The 19,369-nt window shown below is 49.2% G+C and overlaps 1 protein-coding gene and 1 long non-coding RNA gene across 7 annotated transcripts in view; one reads left to right on the top strand and one right to left on the bottom strand.

The window, feature by feature from the left end:
- Positions 1–19,369, bottom strand: part of camta1a (calmodulin binding transcription activator 1a) — a 1,261,560-nt gene that overhangs the window by 71,880 nt on the left and 1,170,311 nt on the right. Inside the window, exon 1 of one of the 6 annotated variants that reach the window (XM_038821450.1) lies at positions 9,718–10,252. The exons of the other annotated variants lie outside the window; for them this stretch is intronic. Within the exon in view, the coding sequence (XP_038677378.1) occupies positions 9,718–9,736 (19 nt within the window). The 5' untranslated portion in view covers positions 9,737–10,252. Of the gene's footprint in view, positions 1–9,717; positions 10,253–19,369 lie in introns of those variants that run through there. 6 annotated transcript variants of the gene reach the window in all.
- Positions 787–19,369, top strand: part of LOC119979348 — a 162,324-nt gene continuing 143,741 nt past the window's right edge. Inside the window, exon 1 of the long non-coding RNA XR_005463703.1 lies at positions 787–1,022. This is a non-coding gene — a long non-coding RNA (uncharacterized LOC119979348). The remainder of the gene's footprint in view (positions 1,023–19,369) is intronic.

Raw genomic sequence — 19,369 nt, 5'->3', positions numbered from 1 at the left:
CCCCTAACAGCCCCTGACAGCTGTTCACACAGATAATTCCTCATGTCGGTCATACCTGGAGACTGTACTGGTGTAAGTTGATTTACACATCTAATCTGTATTGTACAACTGACTTACACTCACTGCACTTTGCTGGAGAAATCACACTGCTTTCATTGGGAGACTTTGCTGCAGTTTTGGGCACAGGTTCTGCTTGCCGAGTTCTTTTTAAATAGACTCTGCAGACTGATTGCTGTGGTGCGCTGTTTAAACAGATACTGTTTGCTTAGTGACCAGACAATTTGCTGTAAAATGGACTGTCTGTGAGCCCTCCAGTGAAATCCCACTTTCCTCTCACTCATTGACTAACACACAGTGTAACACATTAGCTGACGGAGCAGTGTCAATAGACTCTCTGGGAAAACTTTGCTTTCAACTTTTAATCTTTAATAGAGCTGACAGTCTAGCGACCAATGTTTTCATCGTCAGCCCATCAAAGGGAGGATGACGTCAGCCAGGCTTTATGATTTGTGTGTCCTCAGGTGACTCAACACACCAAACCTGGAGCCATAGGTATTTGGGCAGAAAGGACAAGAGGAAGGGGTGGAAGGGGAGGGGGAGGTGGAGAGTTCCTGAACCAGATTCTGCTCTCTCTCCTTGCTTCTCTCGAGCAGAGTTTATGCAGTCAGTATTTTCTGACTGTGTTGGATGAGGAGCTGCCACTTGGTCCAGTTTGTTGGAAGTTCCTCCTGTGCACCAATGAGGCTGTTAGACTGTCCTTCAAAATGTTTTCTCCGATCTTCTGGAGCTGCTAATGTTTCACAATTTAACAGCAGTAACAAGCGAGCGAGCAGATTCCGGTGAGCGAGGACGTGCAGATTTGTCTCCACTTGGTGCAATTTGCGTTCTGCTGACCACGCAACAGTCTGACCATGATGGTGACCCACCTCACAGTGTGAACCTGTGACTGCGAGGCACTGCGATGACCCGAGAGATGGCAGTCAAGTGATGATCAGAAGTTGTGGTGCAGTCTGACGCTTCAGGTCTGTAATGGTGCCATTATCTTGGTTCATTAATCAGGGTGGAAATTCTGCTTGGGTGATAAATGGGCTGGATTACGTTAGCCTTGCTCCACCCCAGACTGGGAGCTCCATTGCAGACAGTAGAATTAACCATCTTGTGCGGGAGTAAAACAGATGCCTGATTCTATGTTGCCCACTTTGTGTTACCACCCAAGTTCAATACTTACCTAATGATGTTTGGCTGCAGTTTTTTTCCAGAACCAAAATAACACATTTCTAATTCTCTCCAGTTTGGCTCACACGAGGCATTACAAAGACAGGCAGGATAAACAGAGTTGCTGCTTGAAGGGGGAATGGTGACTACCATTACAAACACAACCACATCAAATATTTACACCATTTGTTGGCAGCAAACAGAAATTCTAATCGCCAGATTAGACACTGAGCAGCTGTATCCAAAGGAAATTTTCAATAAATATATTACTGTGTGTTATTGCTTTCCAAAATAATGACATTCTATATTATTCACTGTATCATTCAAGGTCTATTACTCACTGAATGTGATTCCTTTTCTAAAAATTAACTGTGTTTCATTGGGTCCGATGGGACATTTTTTTTCCAGTTGTATAGGAACGTCGGCTGTTTAGCCCCTCGAACCTGCTTCACCATTCAATTAGATCATGCCCAATCTGCATCTTAACTCCTTCTATCTGCTCTGATTCCATAATATCTTTGCATAACAACAATTATATATGTTGCTCTTACAATGGTGTTGGGTACGGAGTTCCGGGAATAATGAAGGAATGGTGTCAAGAGTCTGGACGGCCCAAAATGCAGAAGGTAAAATGGACCTGATAATGCTTCCACCACCTTGCTGCTCTTGCCCTTCGTGGCAAAGAAGTCACGGGGTTGGACGGTGCTGTCAAAGTGACCTAGATAAGTTGTTGAGGGGCATTCCGTATTTTCTACGAGATCCAGCCTCAGTGCGCCCATGGCGAAGAGGGGGAGGTTAGACACTGTGCTCAACAGCAGGGGGCACCCATTAAGCAAACTGCTCGGTCCTGTACGGTGTTGAGATTCTTGAACCCGCAACCTTTTGCTGGGGAGATGCAAGAGTTACCAAATTGAGTCAAGGTAACACATGAGAAAGTAGCGCTGTTTGTAAAAATAAATAACTAAAATGAGAACTTGCCTCACAGTTTAGTCATGGCATCGGCAAAAATTTGACAGAGGTCCATCCTACAAATGAGCACCATCATTTTGCTAAAGGACCAGGTAGTCCAAGCTTAACTGGACAGAAGATATCTTCCAAATGAATCGGAAGTGGTTGAGGATGATCTCAAAAGTTGCCAAACAAGCAAGGATGCCCATGTGTACTGCTCACAACAAATGTTTTACGAGTTGTTCAATTACCTAAATGAAGTTTTGCTTGTTATAAAGAGAATTGACTACCGGAAGTTGATTCAGGCACAGTGTTTTATTAGGACAAACGGTTCAAGTCCGATGAGACATGAATTAAAAATGAGGAAGTTAGGAATCAGAAGGGAAGTCGGTTGGATCATCCTCGCAGAATTTTATGTTACCCCACCGGCAGGCTTGTAGGCAGGGGGTGGCCGTAACATTTCTCGGATGGCCTATCCACCGGGCTTCCGCCTACCCTGACCTTTGTGCTTGGATGGTTGAGGCCTAGGCCAGCCCAACCACCTTTGTCCCAATTGAGGCCCTTAAGTGACCAATTATTGACCGTTTCAGGGCCGTTTTCCACCCAGCCTCAATTTTCAGGCTGGCGGTAGGAGTTCGGGAAAGCCTGAAAATTAATCGCGTTCTGGCCTCGAATGGGAAAGGATGGGGGTGAGGAGTGCCTCCATCAGCAGCCTCCTTTTACCAATGGGCCCACCCCCCAATCATTTTGTGTGGGACGCTGCAGGTTCTCTGTCTCCCACAACTTCTCCACTCCCCCCCTCTGCCCACTTTCCTGGGCCTCACCTCCTGTGCTGTTCCCGAGACGCCCAAAACTTACCTGGTCCTGCAATTCTGGACTTAAGCTCTTCTAGTCTCAGTCCTGTCCACTGCAGCTGCCACACACAGGAAACCCGCTTTCCAGCCAATTAACACTTACTCGAACATCAAGTTCTATCTGCGGGGCAGATAGTATCAGCGGGGCTGTTCTCCACCAGCTCTTCTGATGGCAGGAAGGAAAATCCCTCCATCCGAAAAATCCTGGCCCAACACCCAAAGTGATGATAAGTTAATGGAAACATGTTTTGCATACTCGGATGCATTTCCAGAGAGCAAAGAGATTCTGCTCTGAAGAAGTGTCATCCAGACTCGAAACGTTGGCTCCCTGCTCTCTCCACAGAGGCTGTCGCACCTGCTGAGATTTTCCAGCATTTTCTGTTTTTGTTTCACATTCCAGCATCTGCAGTAAAATGCTTTTATTATGTTGTTGAAGTGATTCAGGGATATGGTGAGAAACGGAGTGGGGGAGGTGGGTGGGGGGGGGGGGGGGGGGGGGGGGGGGGGGGGGGGGAGAGACGAGTTGGTACAGGATCCTGATGTGCTTGGAGAAAGGACAGGTTTGACGAAATGTAATCACACACCATTGTAGCAGTTGGGCCGCATTGTTCATTCACCTCCAGCCCAGGAGATGTAAGTCTCCCCTCTCACCTTGTTACAGGGATTTTTAATGAAATGACAAGAACGAGTTTCAAACATCTCCCATAGGATGCAGGTTAAGAGCCAAGGCTCATAGAGCGATTATGGAACAGAGGGAGGACATTCGGCGCATTGAGTCCATGCTGGCTCTCTGTAGACCAATGCAGTCAATCTCATTCAGCCGACCTATCCCTGTAGCCCTGTACATGTATTCCCTCAAGTACCCATCCAATTTTCTTTTGAAATCATTGATGCAGGCCATTTGGCCCAACAGGTCCATGCCAGCGATTCTGCTCCGCCTCAGCCTTCTCCCGATTGATTTACTTTGACTCGTCCGTGTGGAGTTTGCACATTCTCCCCGTCTCTACGTGGGTCTCGCCCCCGCAACCCAAAGTTGTGTAGGGTAGGTGGATTGGCCACGCTAAATTGCCCCTTACTTGGAAAAAAAAGAATTGGGTACCCTAAATTAAAACGTTTTTTTTTTACTTTGTCTCACCATACCCTTCTGCTCTCTCCCTTATGTACCTATCTGGCCTCCCTGTAAATGGATCTATGCTATCTGCCGTAGCCAATCCACGAGGTAGTGAAATCCCTGTTTTTAGCATTCCCCGGGTAAAGAAGTTTCCCTTTAATTACTTATTGAATTGATGCACGACTAGCTTATATTGATGACCTTACAAGTGGAAGCATTTATTCAACCTTTACCCTTTTAAACCCTTTCATCATTTTGAAGATCTCTAAAGATCTATTTTTCCCAGAGATGAGTCTAATGGTCTTTGCTTGTCCCTAAAAGAAATCATTATAATCAACAGTGTAACATTGTGGCTTTTGTGATCGCTTATGATTACAATAGAGACTGCATGTCAAAAGTGATTTATTAGTTGTCAAGTGCTTTGGGACACTGTGAGGATGTGAGGCACTGCATAGGTAGAGAATTTCTCTCGTGTTATCGGTTCCACTTGTCCATATGCAAATACTTAATCCACTGATTGTATTCCCCGGTGCGTACTCTATGTACTGTCCAATCCTCCCAGATCACAATTACACCTGTAGGTTAACATTGTACAATCAGAGTTCCAAGATACTTTCAGCAGAGAGTTGAATACCTCAAGCATCCTGAACATTCAACGAGTGAGTGTCAGGGGACAGCAAAGCAGTGTGAAAATCAACTTCTCTCCTTGTTTTCAATCCGTTCTGCAATCCTTTCCTTTTTTCTCTCTCACTTTCTCGACTTTTGTTTTCATTTTGTTCTTTCGTTTCACGACACCTGTAGGTGGAACTCTTCCAGCAGCCAAAGGGGCAATGAAAGTTCTCTATTAAAACTGGGGCCGCGCAACTCCCTACTGATCTCATGACCCTAAAGGCCGCAAATTTCTATGGCACCTTCCATGTCCTCAGGACTTCCCAAAGCGCTTAACATCCAATTTAGTACTTTTGAAGTCTATTTACTGCTGTTATGCACAAAATGCAGCAGTTCATTGTACGCAGCTAGCTGCCACAAACAGCAACGTGATAATAAGATAATCCATTTTTAGCGATGTTGATTGAGGAATAGATATTGACCAGGACACCAGGAATAACTCCCCGGCTCTTCTTCAAAATAGTTGGGATATTTTGAGTCCAACTGAGAGGGCTTTGCATTAAAGTCTTATTTGAAAGACAACGCCTCCAGCAGCAAAGCACACTCTCCAAACTGCACAGGACTCAATTATGTGATCAAATCTTTGGAACGGGACTTGAGCTGCTAACTTTGGACTCAGAGGTGAGGAGCTACTCACTGAGTTGACACTTTGTGGAGGTGCTTCAATAGCCTCAGCGACGAGCGAGGGAAACATCACCGGCAGAAAGCCATTGTCGTGAAACGTTAACGCTGCTTTTCTCTCCACAGATGCTGCCAAATCTGTTTACAGTATTTTCTGTTTTTCTTCGGCTCCCTGTTTCTATCCAGTGTTACCTCTTGGAAAGTGGGTCTGGCTGGGTGTCAGGTTAGGAAAGGATGAGGTTCGGTTTCAATGCCTTCCATGGGCGAAGAGCCTGTCGACACTTACTTTCGAGGCTCACAACATGAAGAATGGCCAGTGGGCTGACAGGTCAGATGGCTTCTGATACTCCTGGACATACATACAAACACACACGGGCATATACACAGACATGCATGCACAACTGCAGAAATATACACAAGCACATCAGGTACACATGGACACACAGAAACACAAGGGCAGTACCCCACACAAGTGTTTGCACAAACACTTCTTGGCACCGTCATTATCGAGCAATCAGCAAGTGGCTGATTTTATTTCATTCTTTTTTTGGGGTCCTGAAGCTGAATGCATTGACACCCCCCCCCCCAACCACCGCATCTTAGATACAAATGCATCACTGGGCCTGTACAATGTGGCTCAGTTACACATCAAAGAATCTATTCACCGACTAACCTGGAAAATTTATATAATTTTCAAAAATTAATTTCAAGAATTCTGTCACTTTACGATTTAGCATCAGCTAAGCTGTGCAGGTTCACAACACAATGATGGCAAACACATCTCTGTATCTACTTCAAATCGCAGCAAAAGTGCTGTAGCTATTCCCTCCTTCTCTCCAAAAATGTTTACTGGACTATTCCTCATGGGCTATATTGTGCTTTTCCGAAAGGGCATATAGTATCCTATATAACATACCATGTCTCCAATTTGTCAACCATCATTGTGAATGGCATCTGAATTCTCTCTTATCACATGTTTAATGCCTTACAGAGAGAATTGAAGGTCACTAAGGTTCAGCAGATTGGCTTCATTTATAGTGACATTGATGATAAAATGTTTGACAAACATCTATTTTGAAAGGAGACAAGAGTGCCGATTTATGTACTGCAACATATCATTGAAACAGTTTTTAAAAATGTCTGGCAAACATTTTTTGCCAGTGATGCAATCTCTTAAAGCTCTCAATAAGATGCTACATACTGAGTGTGTGCTCTGTTCACCCCACTCACAGGATTCAATCTTCCAACTCTGTCCTTTTGTGCAGTCAATTGCAACTGAGGTCACAGATACAAAATCTGCAGTCAACTGCAACAGAAGTCAGCGGACAGTCAACTGCAACAGCAGTCTATCTTCCTGCAGCTGACCATTGTACCTCACCGGGAGGCCTTGTGGAGCAGTGGTAGCATCCCTACCACTGGACCAGAAGCCCTGAGCCCGAGACCAATGTCAGGACTTGTTGCGAGGGATGGGAGCGTTCAAGAGGCTGCTAATCAGCAGCACGGCGGCACAGTGGTTAGCACTGCTGCCTCACAGCGCCAGGGACCTCGGTTCGATTCCGACCTCGGGTGACTGTCGATGTGGAGTTTGCACGTTCACCCAGTGGGTTTCCCCCCATGTGCTCTGGTTTCCTCCTCCCACAGTCTAAAGAGGTGCAGGTTGGATGGATTGGCCACGATCGACATGCGGGGGTTACGGGGATAGGTTGGGGGAATGGGCCTCGGTAGTAGTGCTCTTTGTGAGGGTCGGTGCAGCCTCTATGGGCTGAATGGCCTCCTACTTCACTGCAGGGATCCTATGGATTATAGGAATCCTTCCACCACTTACCCCACTAATCCCCAAAGGGTAAAAAAATGTGGGTGTGAAGATACGCTGAAAGAAATCCTGATGTACCTGCGGCGCTCCTTATTGTACCATCTGGCGGCGCTCAATAAAATGTCCAGCCCTGAAACAGCCTCCAGCTACAAGGACCATGCTCGGTAAAATACTGATTAATAATCTTCTTCTTTGACGTCAAGTTATATATTTGAAACCCAATTGATCTTTATCAACTTTGGGCTCCTGGTGGCTTTAACATATAACAGGTGAAAAAGCAAAGCAAACGTAGATTTAAAGAAATATATCACAACTTTAAATGACTGGATGCAACTTTTCACCTGTATCTCCACATGCTTGTTTGGCTGAGTACAGCACAACCGAGAGAGGAAGCGTGAGTACAAATAAAGGAATTACAAATCACACAGGAAGGACCAGGTGGCAGTATTAGTTATACACCAGCCTTTCACCTCGGAGAACTGGACTCACTCCCAAAGTCGGCCGTTGGCACAAAAGTCTCCTTTGTCTGCTGGGCACGAGTCCTGGATGAAGTGTTAGAGGCTGGTTTAGCACACTGGGCTAAATCGTTGGCTTTTAAAGCAGGCCAGCAGCGCACGGTTCAATTCCCGTACCAGCCTCCCCGAACAGGCGCCGGAATGTGGCGACTGGGGGCTTTTCACAGTAACTTCATTGAAGCCTACTCGTGACAATAAGCGATTTTCATTTCAAGTGTTTGGGTTCTCTCAATCTACTTGCCAATAGTACAAAAGGAGCTTTAGTCTATATCGATCCTGTACTGTACCTGCCCTGGGAATGCTTGATGGGGCAGTGTACAGGGAGCCTTCCTTTGTATCTAACCCATGCTGCCCTGAAAGTATTTGTTGGGATAGTGGAGAGAGACAGCATTAAGGGGAAGCTAGACAAGCATGTTACTAATTGGGTGAAGTGAAGTAAGGGTGAGATGGAGGAGGCTCATGTGGACCACAATGTGAATCAAGTGGATAAACAACCTGATACTGTGCTGTAAATATGCTATAATTCAATCTAAAAGCTGAGAGACATTGCCTTTTATGGCGTGCGTCGGTGAATGTCCTTGTACAGGAAATGTGTGTGTATATCAAAAAGTCAAACTTAAATACTTGCCAATGTTTACCATTCTGCAGACTTTGTCCTTCATAAATCATTTGAAGTCTGTTTTCAGGAAGATACAACAGAAGGGTTTGTTTGTTTACCAATGTCTAAGGTATTATTGGTGGGATCACAGACACCGTGCCGAAGCCGTCATGTCACATTCCTCCCCACAAGCATGGTCCGATGCCAGCTTTTGTGGGACAGGAAGGAAAGTAGGTTAACAAACTTCTCCCAGTGAAGACACTGCCCTTTTAACAGGGAAGCTCACTTCTGGCAGACTGTGTGAAACTCACTTAAACATAGTTTAACATTCCACGAGAAAATATTGGCTTGTCTTTATACAACTGCTTTCACAACCGAGGATGTGCCCTTGCGTTTCACAGCCATTGAAGTATTTTTTAAGGTGTGATCACTGTTGTAATGTAGGAAGTGTGGCAGCCAATCTGCAAACAGTGAGTAGCAAAGTGAGAATTACCAAATCGTCTGTTTTTCGATGTTGATTGGGGGATGGAAATTTCGCAGGGCACCATGGAGAACTGCCCAGCCCTTTGTCAAAATAGTGCCGGGGATCTTTGACGTCCACATTAGGGGGCAGATGAGGTTTCGGTTTAACGTCTCGACCAAAAGACAGCACCTCCAACAGTGTAGCACTGCCTCAGTCAGTATACTGGAGCTACAATCTAGATTTTGGTGCTCAGAATCTCTCACCACGCCATCCTGAGCAACTTTTAAAAAAAACTAGGTTCTGATAACCTCCTTCATGTGAGAGAAATCATCACTGAGACAGAGTTATAAAACTATACTTTTGGTAGCTATACTGATTCCAAGTTATTGTTCCCTTCAGGACCCACAGAAAATAAATTTCCCTGAATTCCCCACAAGCTTTGGGACTGGCACATACATTTTCCAACAGAATTAACAGAACAATGTTATTTAATAAAATAATATTCAGCAGCAGGAAGGCAAATTTGAGTTTAATATCTCTCTCCTCCCCTTCAAAAAGAGAATTACTTCTGAGAGTGTTTTGCAGCACATTTTTGCTCGGCAAGAGTATTGTAGGGAACACATGAACTCATTGCAGTGCCCTTCGAAGGAAGGTAAACAGAGACAGTTAAACAGAAGAAAATGAACTTCAGACAAAGAGCGGCAGGCACACAGAACACTCCACGCTGCCCTGAGATCTGTTCAATAAAAGCAAGCACCAGTTAAGGAGAAGCAATTCCCCAGTCAGTGCCTTATTAACACACAGTGAAATATATTTTCTGGACAGTAATACACACAACCCGTAGAAAGCTACAAACACACACAAAGAAACACAGACACACACACACACACAGCTCTGAGGAGTTCAATACCTTGCACTTCACTTGTCATCTGGAGCTCTCTGCTTAGTAATTTCTCTCTCAGGACAAAAACAATCTCCCGTGGCTCTTTCTCCCCCTTTTTTGTGTTTTTAAATAGTACAGAAGGCAGCCACTGCAGCACAGGAGAAACCAGGAGCCCTGTGGGCCCCTCTCTGCATACTCGCACGTGCTGGAGGTAAACAGTTGCCCCACTTTGAGTGCTCCAGATTTTAAGCTCACCCTGCAAGCCCTGTCACTTTGACTAAACGAAGAGCAAACCCTTTGACAGTCCACCCCCACTCCCTTTTCTCCTTCCCTCCCTCCGAATCCCAATGAGGACTCAAGATTCCCAAAGAACAACAGCCAAGTGCTTGACTGACTGCAGGGGCTGTTGGAACACGCCCCTGCATCACCCTCCCCCCGCAAGCGGCCATCTGACAGGTGGGGACTTCCATGAGGCCTCTTCAGAATTCCAGCTCTCTCTCTCTTTCTTTTGTCCTTCTCTCTTGTACCTGCAATGCCGCAGAATGATCATCCCTGCATTATGACAAATCAAGGCAGGCATACTCCTACTACATCACACTTACACACTGACTGAGAGACTAAAATAGGCACAAGGGCTCGATGAAATAGCAGGCTGGGAAAAGGGTGCGTGTCAAAATAAGAGCCGCTCTTCACACTGCACCACTATAGTGCTCTCTCTACCAGCAGGGATCCATTAGCAATTGATCCCATTGAAGTGCATGGGGCATGTACTGCTGAGAGAATGCTGTCCACAAAGGGAGTGTTCATCAGAGAATGTAACACACAGACAAGCAAGGCTGTGCCCTTACAACAGCAGCTTGCACTCACACAGTGCCTTTGAGGTAAAACGTTTTGAGCCATCTGAAGGGAATGATTATCAAAGTTTGACATCAAGTCACACAAGGCAATATTTAGCTCAGAGGTTTAGTCAAAGATGTAGTTTTAAGGAGCCTCTTAAAGGAGAGATGGACAAGTTCGGGGAGGGAATTCTGGCAACTGGCAACGGTAGAGGGAAGACATTGGAGATTATAGAATCATAGAATGATGCAGTACTAAAGGAGGCCATTCGGCTCATCATTCTTGTGCTGCCTCTTTGTTAGAACCATCCAATTAATCTCACCCACCTTTTTCCACAGCCGGGTACATTTTGTTTCCTTCAAGTACTTATCCAGTTCCCCCATGAAAGTTACTATTGAATCTGGTCCCACTGACCTATCAGGCAGTACATTCCAGGTTATAAAGACGTGCTGTGTAGAATGAGCATTTCCTCATGCCGCCTCCGATACTTTTGCCAAGGACCTTAAACCTGTGCCCTTTGGTGCCCATCCCTTCTGCAGCCTGAAACAGCTTCTCTTTATTTACTCTTCCAAACCACTCAATCTTGAACACCCGAGCAAGAGACCAGAATTGGAGGAGCGCAGAAGTCTCGGAGGGTTGTAAGGCTGAAGGAGGTGACAAAGCAAAGGGGGAGCAAGGCCATGGAGAATTTCAGAACAGGCTGTGTCAGGCAGGAGGGCACATTTCTGTCTTCAGATGATGAACGTGAATGAGAATAAAATCCTATCAATTTTGACATTCATTATATTCGGTGCTATCAAGGGGAGACATAGAGCAGGACGTCTATATTCAATCCCTAAGCTAACTGAGTAAGAAGGTGCCATCCAGGCAATACTTAATGCTTGAATTTATGGCAGTGCTCCTGCATTTGGGAGGAGGGCTCAGATTTAAATCATTGTCAAATGTTGTCTGATAGTCACTTTTGAGTGATGCCTTGAGATGTCTTTCAACATTAAAGATGCTATGTGAATAGAGGCTAGTCATAGAGTCAGTAAGGCATAGAAATGGCCATTTGGCCCATAAGAGTTGATGCTGGCTCTCTGTCGAACAATCTAATTAGTCCCAATCCCGTGCTCCATTCTCCTTTATCTACCATTTATTTATTGATTTATCTACCAGTGAGGCAACAGGGTTAAGTACAACCTTTTCAAAACTCCTAGTCATAAGGAATTCAAGTAGGAATAAGAATGATAGGAACAAAATAGGATGAAACTGCTTGGGCTTTGAGGGCAAGATTACCAGGGCATGATCAGCTTAATGGAGACTTCCAGTGTGATGTGACATCTATAAACAACATTTATATAAACTGCCTTTAATGCATTGAAACATCCTACAGTCTTTGTTAAACGAGAAACAGGTAGCTGAGTGATGAGCTAGGGTAAGTGTTGGATTGAGGTGCCAGCTCTGGTTGGACCTCATGTTGGCTATGAGCTGGGATGACCGTGAGTTCATTAAAAAAATGATGGCGGAAATCTCCGTCCTGGACTCCCACCAACTAATTATGGGGAGAGACTTCAACTGTGTGCAGGATCCAGCGCTAGACAAGTCCAGCCTCAGATTGGGGGCAAAACCAGGAATGGGGTAGGAGCTAGACACTTTAGCAGATGGGAGGGGGGGTGGACCTGTGAGGTTCAACCATCCGAGGGAGAAGGAGTTCTCCTTCTTCCATACCGCAAAGCCTATTTCCACAAAGACTTCTCTGTGGTGAATGTGGTATTTGAACAACTCAATTTCAGAGGTTATTTAACTTTAAGATTGTATTGAAAAGGTGGCCACACCTATTGAATTTTGGGGGAACGGGATGTTGTGATACAGGGTGCCTGAGGAGTAGCCTTGGACCATGGAGCAGTCCACCCATGCCCAAGATCTTTAACACAACAACCTCAGCCACAGTAAAACGACAAGTGGACAATTCTCAAACAGAGGAGGAAATCATGTTGTGATTTGGACTTTCTGTGCATGAAAGAAAAAGACCTGTATTTATATGGACCTTCTCATGGCCTCAAGACATCCACAAACACCACCGCCAACAAAGTACATCTCACCTTTATTCACTGTTTTGATGCAGGAAAGATGGTAGCTAAATGGTTTGGTGATGTTGGTTGTCAGTAAATAATGCCCGGGACTCCAGGGAGCACTCCATTCTTTTTCAAATAAAGCTCAACATAAAGCTTTCCATCACTAAAAACACATCTCCTATCAATCGTGATTTTACGCATTAGGTAACTTGGGGGAGCAGGTCTCAGGGAGAACAAGGACCTCTTTCTCTGTTAGACACACATCGGAAATAGGGTGGGCTATTACTCTGTACTTTGGAGTTCTCCCCTTCTCATGCCAAACCCCAGCCTGCCAGACGGTTTGTTCTACAAACTGATCTGATCAAGAAATAAGATTAAAAGCAGTGGGGAAAAAACCCCCCGACAGATTTGAATGCTAACATTTCACTGGGTTAGCAGTATATTTCAAAGTAATAAAAGTTCCAAAACTTTGAGAGTCTGTTCCATAATTTAGACTCTGCTTCCGGAATTCAAAACTTTTGTGACACTGAACTTTGCCCTGCAAATGTGTGGCAAGTGTGGCAGAAATAGAGAAGATTCTAGATTGCCAGTCTGATGTACAGTAATTCTGCCCTTTACTTTGTCGTTGCATTCCTGAATCAGATTCTCTAATTATAACGAATGTAAAAGCTTTAGTTAGGTTCAGTAGGACCTCCCTTCATCAGAATAAAACATGAAAGCATTATACCCTGCAATTGAACATTCCTAAATCCTAGTAAAATAAAATAAATGTTCTACTTAACTCCTTCTCGCCACCTCTCCCACTGGCTTAGCCTTCCGCCCGTCACTCTGCCGCACCCTGCCCCTCCTACTGACTCTCTGCTGCCCCCCACCGGACCCTCTGCACCCCCCCACCGACTCCGACTCTCTGCTCCTCCCACCCACCCCGACTCTCTGCCCCACACCCCCACCCACCCTGACTCTCTGCTACTTCCGCCCACCCTGACTCTCTGCTCCTCCCACCCACCCCGACTCTCTGCCCCCCCCACCCACCCCAACTCTCTGCCCCCCCACACACCCCGACTCTCTGCCCCACCACCCACCCACCCTGACTCTCTGCTCCTTCCAACCACCCCGACTCTCTGCCCCCCCACCCACCCTGACTCTCTGCTCCTTCCACCCACCCTGACTCTCTGCTCCTCCCACCTACCCCGACTCTCTGCCCCCCCCCACCCACCACCCCAACTCTCTGCCCCCCCACCCACCCGACTCTCTGCCCCCCCACCCACCCCGACTCTCTGCCCCCCCCACCCACCCCGACTCTCTGCACCCCCCACCCACCACCCCAACTCTCTGCCCCCCCCACCCACCCGACTCTCTGCCCCCCCCACCCACCCCTACTCTCTGCCCCCCCCACCCACCCGACTCTCTGCCCCCCCACCCACCCTGACTCTCTGCTCCCCCACCCACCCCTACTCTCTGCCCCCCCCACCCACCCCTACTCTCTGCCCCCCCTAGCCACCCCGACTCTCTGCCCCCCCACCCACCCCTACTCTCTGCCCCCCCTAGCCACCCCGACTCTCTGCCCCCCCGCGATTCTCTGCTGTTTTGAGGAGTTGGAAGGTTAGGAAGGAGGAGGGATGGGTTGCAGGACAGAGTCAAGGAGGAGAGGCTGCAGCTAAATGGTGTTGGTCAGGTCACGTGATGCTCCGCGGCCCTCACGTGAACTGATGCTAAAGAGGAGATCTCAGTGCACGCACCAGCCCCATCATACCTGTGACACTGAAGCAGAACGACGCTGAATGAGGCAACTTAAAATGGGTATTTACTGTGGGCTATTCTCCCAAAAGGGAACAAAGTCCCCTAGCGAGCGGGTTCAGCCGTGTGTTTCCGAGCACACGCAGTGCCGACAAACACATGACCATTCTACAGGGGCGCACATAGTCCCGTTTGGTACAATCGGGAGCTCCGCTCACCGCCTGGTTGTTAGCCTGGCACTGCTAGCTGCCATGGGCAATGCCAGGGTGCCAGGCTGACGCTGCCAAGGTGCCAAGCTGGCATTTTTTTCACGCGTGCGATCGGGCCGGGGTTGCCCGGCGAGGATGTTTAGGGGTGGGGAGGCGGGGACCCTCCTACAATGCATCGGGCTGGGGAGAAGTCACGGATCGTTTTGGGGGTCGCGCTGATCGGGACGCCCCTTTCGCTACAAGGTGAGTTCCGGCGAGCAGAGCTCCCCACTGCACAAAACGAGGCTACGTTCCCCGTTTAGGCCCCTTATTCAAAGCGAGTCACGCTGAACAGCCATGAGTTTCTCGCACTGTGAGCGCCGGGAAACAGGTGGCTAAACACGCTTGCTGGGGAACTTTGTTCCCTTCTGGGAAAATCGCGGCCGTTAATTACTTTTCGTACCTGTTTGAACTTTTGGGGGTTCTTTTGAAATGATTGTGGAATATAATCCCCGTTATCCTTGCTTTCGAAATACAAAACATGGAGCTTCGAGAAAATGGGAACAGAAAGGACTTTGCACAATTACAATCACCATGGGCCACTCATACAGTCATCCCCAGGGGCGATGAGGGCATTAGCTTCAGCAATGAGCAGATTCACCAGGGATACGGCAGGGCAGCAGGAGACCGAGTAAGCTGCCCTGATATTCTGTGATTTGAAGCAACCTGAGAACTGTGTAATTGTGCGGGACCCTGAACAAATAGAGTCTAAGATGACAGCTGATCTCCAATCACCTTATCAACTATTTTACTGATGCTGACTGAGGTGGAAGATCAGCCATAATTCTGCCGAACCAGGAACAGATCCTAAGGTACGAATGGCTCCTATTCCTTATACTTAAGTAACCCGATCAGCATTTTCCATTCCTTTCTTCCTCATGTACCTATCTAGCTTCCCCTTAAGGCCACCTACATTATTTGGCAATTATTCAACAGTTCAATGTGGTAGCAAGTTCCACATTCATAGAATCCCGACAGTGCAGAAGGAGGCCCTTCGGCCCATCAGGTCAGCACCAGCCCTTTGAATGAGCACTCTATCCATATCCAATCACCTGCCCACCCCGTCCTATTCCCGTAACCCCATAACCTAACACGCACATCCCTGGACACTAAGGGACAATTTAGCGCGGTCAATCCACCTAACCTGCACAGCTTTGGATTGTGGGAGGAAACTGGAGTTGGTATTGCCCAGGTCTTGCTGCATTTGGAAATTTACTGCAACAATTCACTTCAGTGCCTCTGAGTAACTTCAGTTCTGATTATAAGTGGAGAGGTTGGGACTGTTCTCCTTGGAGAGGAGAAGGCTAGACGGAGATTTGATAGAGATGTTCAAAATCATGGGTGGGCTGGACACGGTAGACGGGGAGAAACGGTTCCAGCTCGTGAAAGACTCAAAGAACAGTGAAGGCGATTTTCGAAAGAAGAAAATGTGATGTGAGAAAAAACCTTTTCACACAGTAGGTGGTTGTGGTCTGGAATGCACAGTCTGGAAGTGTGGCGGAGGCAGGCTCAATTCAATCATTGAAGAGGGCATTAGATTATTACTTGAATACTGTAGAAGCAATATGCAGGGACCTGGAGAAAAGGCAGGGTCATTGCACTAAGCCATCATGCTCACTTAGAGGGCTGGTGCAGACAAGGTGGCCTCCTTCTGCGCCAGAACAATTCTATGACCCTGTGAGGATTGGGAAAAGAATTTCAACTGGGATTCCAGTTTCTGATTGCTAAATAGCTACTCCTGATGGAATGTAGTGTGGATAAAGGTCAGGCAAGGACTGAGTTTGGTTGTGCTACCTGCCATGATCAAATTGTCTGGCAACATGGTGGTCTGGTTCTTGTCGCTGAAAAATGGCAATTTTAGGTGAGATAATGATGAGCTGCGGGTACAAATGGACTGGACCCCAGGGAGAGTCAGCACCTTCAGGGAGAGAAGGGGACCCCAGTGAGAGTCAGCACCTTCAGGGAGAGGAGGGGGAGCTGAACCCCAGGGAGAGTCAGCACCTTCAGGGAGAGAAGGGGACCCCAGTCAGAGTCAGCACCTTCAGGGAGAGGAGGGGGAGCTGAACCCCAGTGAGAGTCAGCAGCTTCAGGGAGAGGAGGGGGAGCTGAACCCCAGTGAGAGTCAGCACCTTCAGGGAGAGGAGGGGGAGCTGTACCCCAGTGAGAGTCAGCACCTTCAGGGAGAGGAGGGGGAGCTGAACCCCAGTGAGAGTCAGCACCTTCAGGGAGAGGAGGGGGAGCTGTACCCCAGTGAGAGTCAGCACCTTCAGGGAGAGGAGGGGGAGCTGAACCCCAGTGAGAGTCAGCACCTTCAGGGAGGGGAGGGGGAGCTGAACCCCAGTGAGAGTCAGCACCTTCAGGGAGAGGAGGGGGAGCTGTACCCCAGTGAGAGTCAGCACCTTCAGGGAGAGGAGGGGGAGCTGAACCCCAGTGAGAGTCAGCATCTTCAGGGAGAGGAGGGGGAGCTGAACCCCAGGGAGAGTCAGCACCTTCAGGGAGAGGAGGGGGAGCTGTACCCCAGTGAGACTCAGCACAATCAGGGAGAGGAGGGGGAGCTGAACCCCAGTGAGAGTCAGCACCTTCAGGGAGAGGAGGGGGAGCAGCACCTTCAGGTAGAGGAGGGGGAGCTGAACCCCAGTGAGAGTCAGCACCTTCAGGGAGAGGAGGGGGAGCTGAACCCCAGTGAGAGTCGGCACCTTCAGGGAGAGGAGGGGGAGCTGAACCCCAGTGAGAGTCAGCACCTTCAGGGAGAGGAGGGGGAGCTGAACCCCAGTGAGAGTCAGCACCTTCAGTGAGAGGAGGGGGAGCAGCACCTTCAGGGAGAGGAGGGGGAGCTGAACCCCAGTGAGAGTCAGCACCTTCAGGGAGAGGAGGGGGAGCTGAACCCCAGGGAGAGTCAGCACCTTCAGGGAGAGGAGGGGGAGCTGAACCCCAGTGAGAGTCAGCACCTTCAGGGAGAGGAGGGTAGCTGTACCCCAGGGAGAGTCAGCACCTTCAGGGAGAGGAGGGGGAGCTGTACCCCAGTGAGAGTCAGCACCTTCAGGGAGAGGAGGGGGAGCTGAACCCCAGGGAGAGTCAGCACCTTCAGGGAGAGGAGGGGGAGCTGAACCCCAGTGAGAGTCAGCACCTTCAGGGAGAGGAGGGGAGAGGAGGGGGAGCTGTACCCCAGTGAGAGTCAGCACCTTCAGGGAGAGGAGGGGGAGCTGAACCCCAGGGAGAGTCAGCACCTTCAGGGAGGGGAGGGGGAGCTGAACCCCAGTGAGAGTCAGCACCTTCAGGGAGAGGAGAGGGAGCTGAACCCCAGTGAGAGTCAGCACCTTCAGGGAGAGGAGGGGGAGCTGAACCCCAGGGAGAGTCAGCACCTTCAGGGACAGGAGGGGGAGCTGAACCCCAGTGAGAGTCAGCACCTTCAGGGAGAGGAGGGGGAGCAGTACCCCAGGGAGAGTCAGCACCTTCAGGGAGAGGAGGGGGAGCTGAACCCCATTGAGAGTCAGCACCTTCAGGGAGAGGAGGGGGAGCTGAACCCCAGTGAGAGTCAGCACCTTCAGGGAGAGGAGAGGGAGCTGAACCCCAGTGAGAGTCAGCACCTTCAGGGAGAGGAGGGGGAGCTGAACCCCAGGGAGAGTCAGCACCTTCAGGGACAGGAGGGGGAGCTGAACCCCAGTGAGAGTCAGCACCTTCAGGGAGAGGAGGGGGAGCAGTACCCCAGGGAGAGTCAGCACCTTCAGGGAGAGGAGGGGGAGCTGAACCCCAGGGAGAGTCAGCACCTTCAGGGAGAGGAGGGGGAGCTGAACCCCAGTGAGAGTCAGCACCTTCAGGGAGAGGAGGGGGAGCTGAACCCCAGTGAGAGTCAGCACCTTCAGGGAGAGGAGGGGGAGCTGAACCCCAGTGAGAGTCAGCACCTTCAGGGAGAGGAGGGGGAGCTGTACCCCAGTGAGAGTCAGCACCTTCAGGGAGAGGAGGGGGAGCTGAACCCCAGTGAGAGTCAGCACCTTCAGGGAGGGGAGGGGGAGCTGAACCCCAGTGAGAGTCAGCACCTTCAGGGAGAGGAGGGGGAGCTGAACCCCAGTGAGAGTCAGCATCTTCAGGGAGAGGAGGGGGAGCTGAACCCCAGGGAGAGTCAGCACCTTCAGGGAGAGGAGGGGGAGCTGTACCCCAGTGAGACTCAGCACCTTCAGGGAGAGGAGGGGGAGCTGAACCCCAGTGAGAGTCAGCACCTTCAGGGAGAGGAGGGGAGAGGAGGGGGAGCTGAACCCCAGTGAGAGTCAGCACCTTCAGGGAGAGGAGGGGGAGCTGTACCCCAGTGAGAGTCAGCACCTTCAGGGAGAGGGGAAGCTGAACCCCAGTGAGAGTCAGCACCTTCAGGGAGAGGAGGGGGAGCTGAACCCCAGTGAGAGTCAGCACCTTCAGGGAGAGGAGGGGGAGCTGTACCCCAGTGAGAGTCAGCACCTTCAGGGAGAGGAGGGGGAGCTGAACCCCAGTGAGAGTCAGCACCTTCAGGGAGAGGAGGGGGGAGCTGAACCCCAGTGAGAGTCAGCACCTTCAGGGAGAGGAGGGGGAGCAGCACCTTCAGGGAGAGGAGGGGGAGCTGAACCCCAGTGAGAGTCAGCACCTTCAGGGAGAGGAGGGGGAGCTGAACCCCAGTGAGAGTCGGCACCTTCAGGGAGAGGAGGGGGAGCTGAACCCCAGTGAGAGTCAGCACCTTCAGGGAGAGGAGGGGGAGCTGAACCCCAGTGAGAGTCAGCACCTTCAGGGAGAGGAGGGGGAGCAGCACCTTCAGGGAGAGGAGGGGGAGCTGAA

This window comes from Scyliorhinus canicula, chromosome 16 (assembly GCF_902713615.1).
Source record: "Scyliorhinus canicula chromosome 16, sScyCan1.1, whole genome shotgun sequence".
Taxonomy (NCBI): domain Eukaryota; kingdom Metazoa; phylum Chordata; class Chondrichthyes; order Carcharhiniformes; family Scyliorhinidae; genus Scyliorhinus; species Scyliorhinus canicula.
The sequence above is the reverse complement of the archived record's forward strand: the minus strand, read 5'-3'. Positions and strand labels throughout refer to the sequence as shown.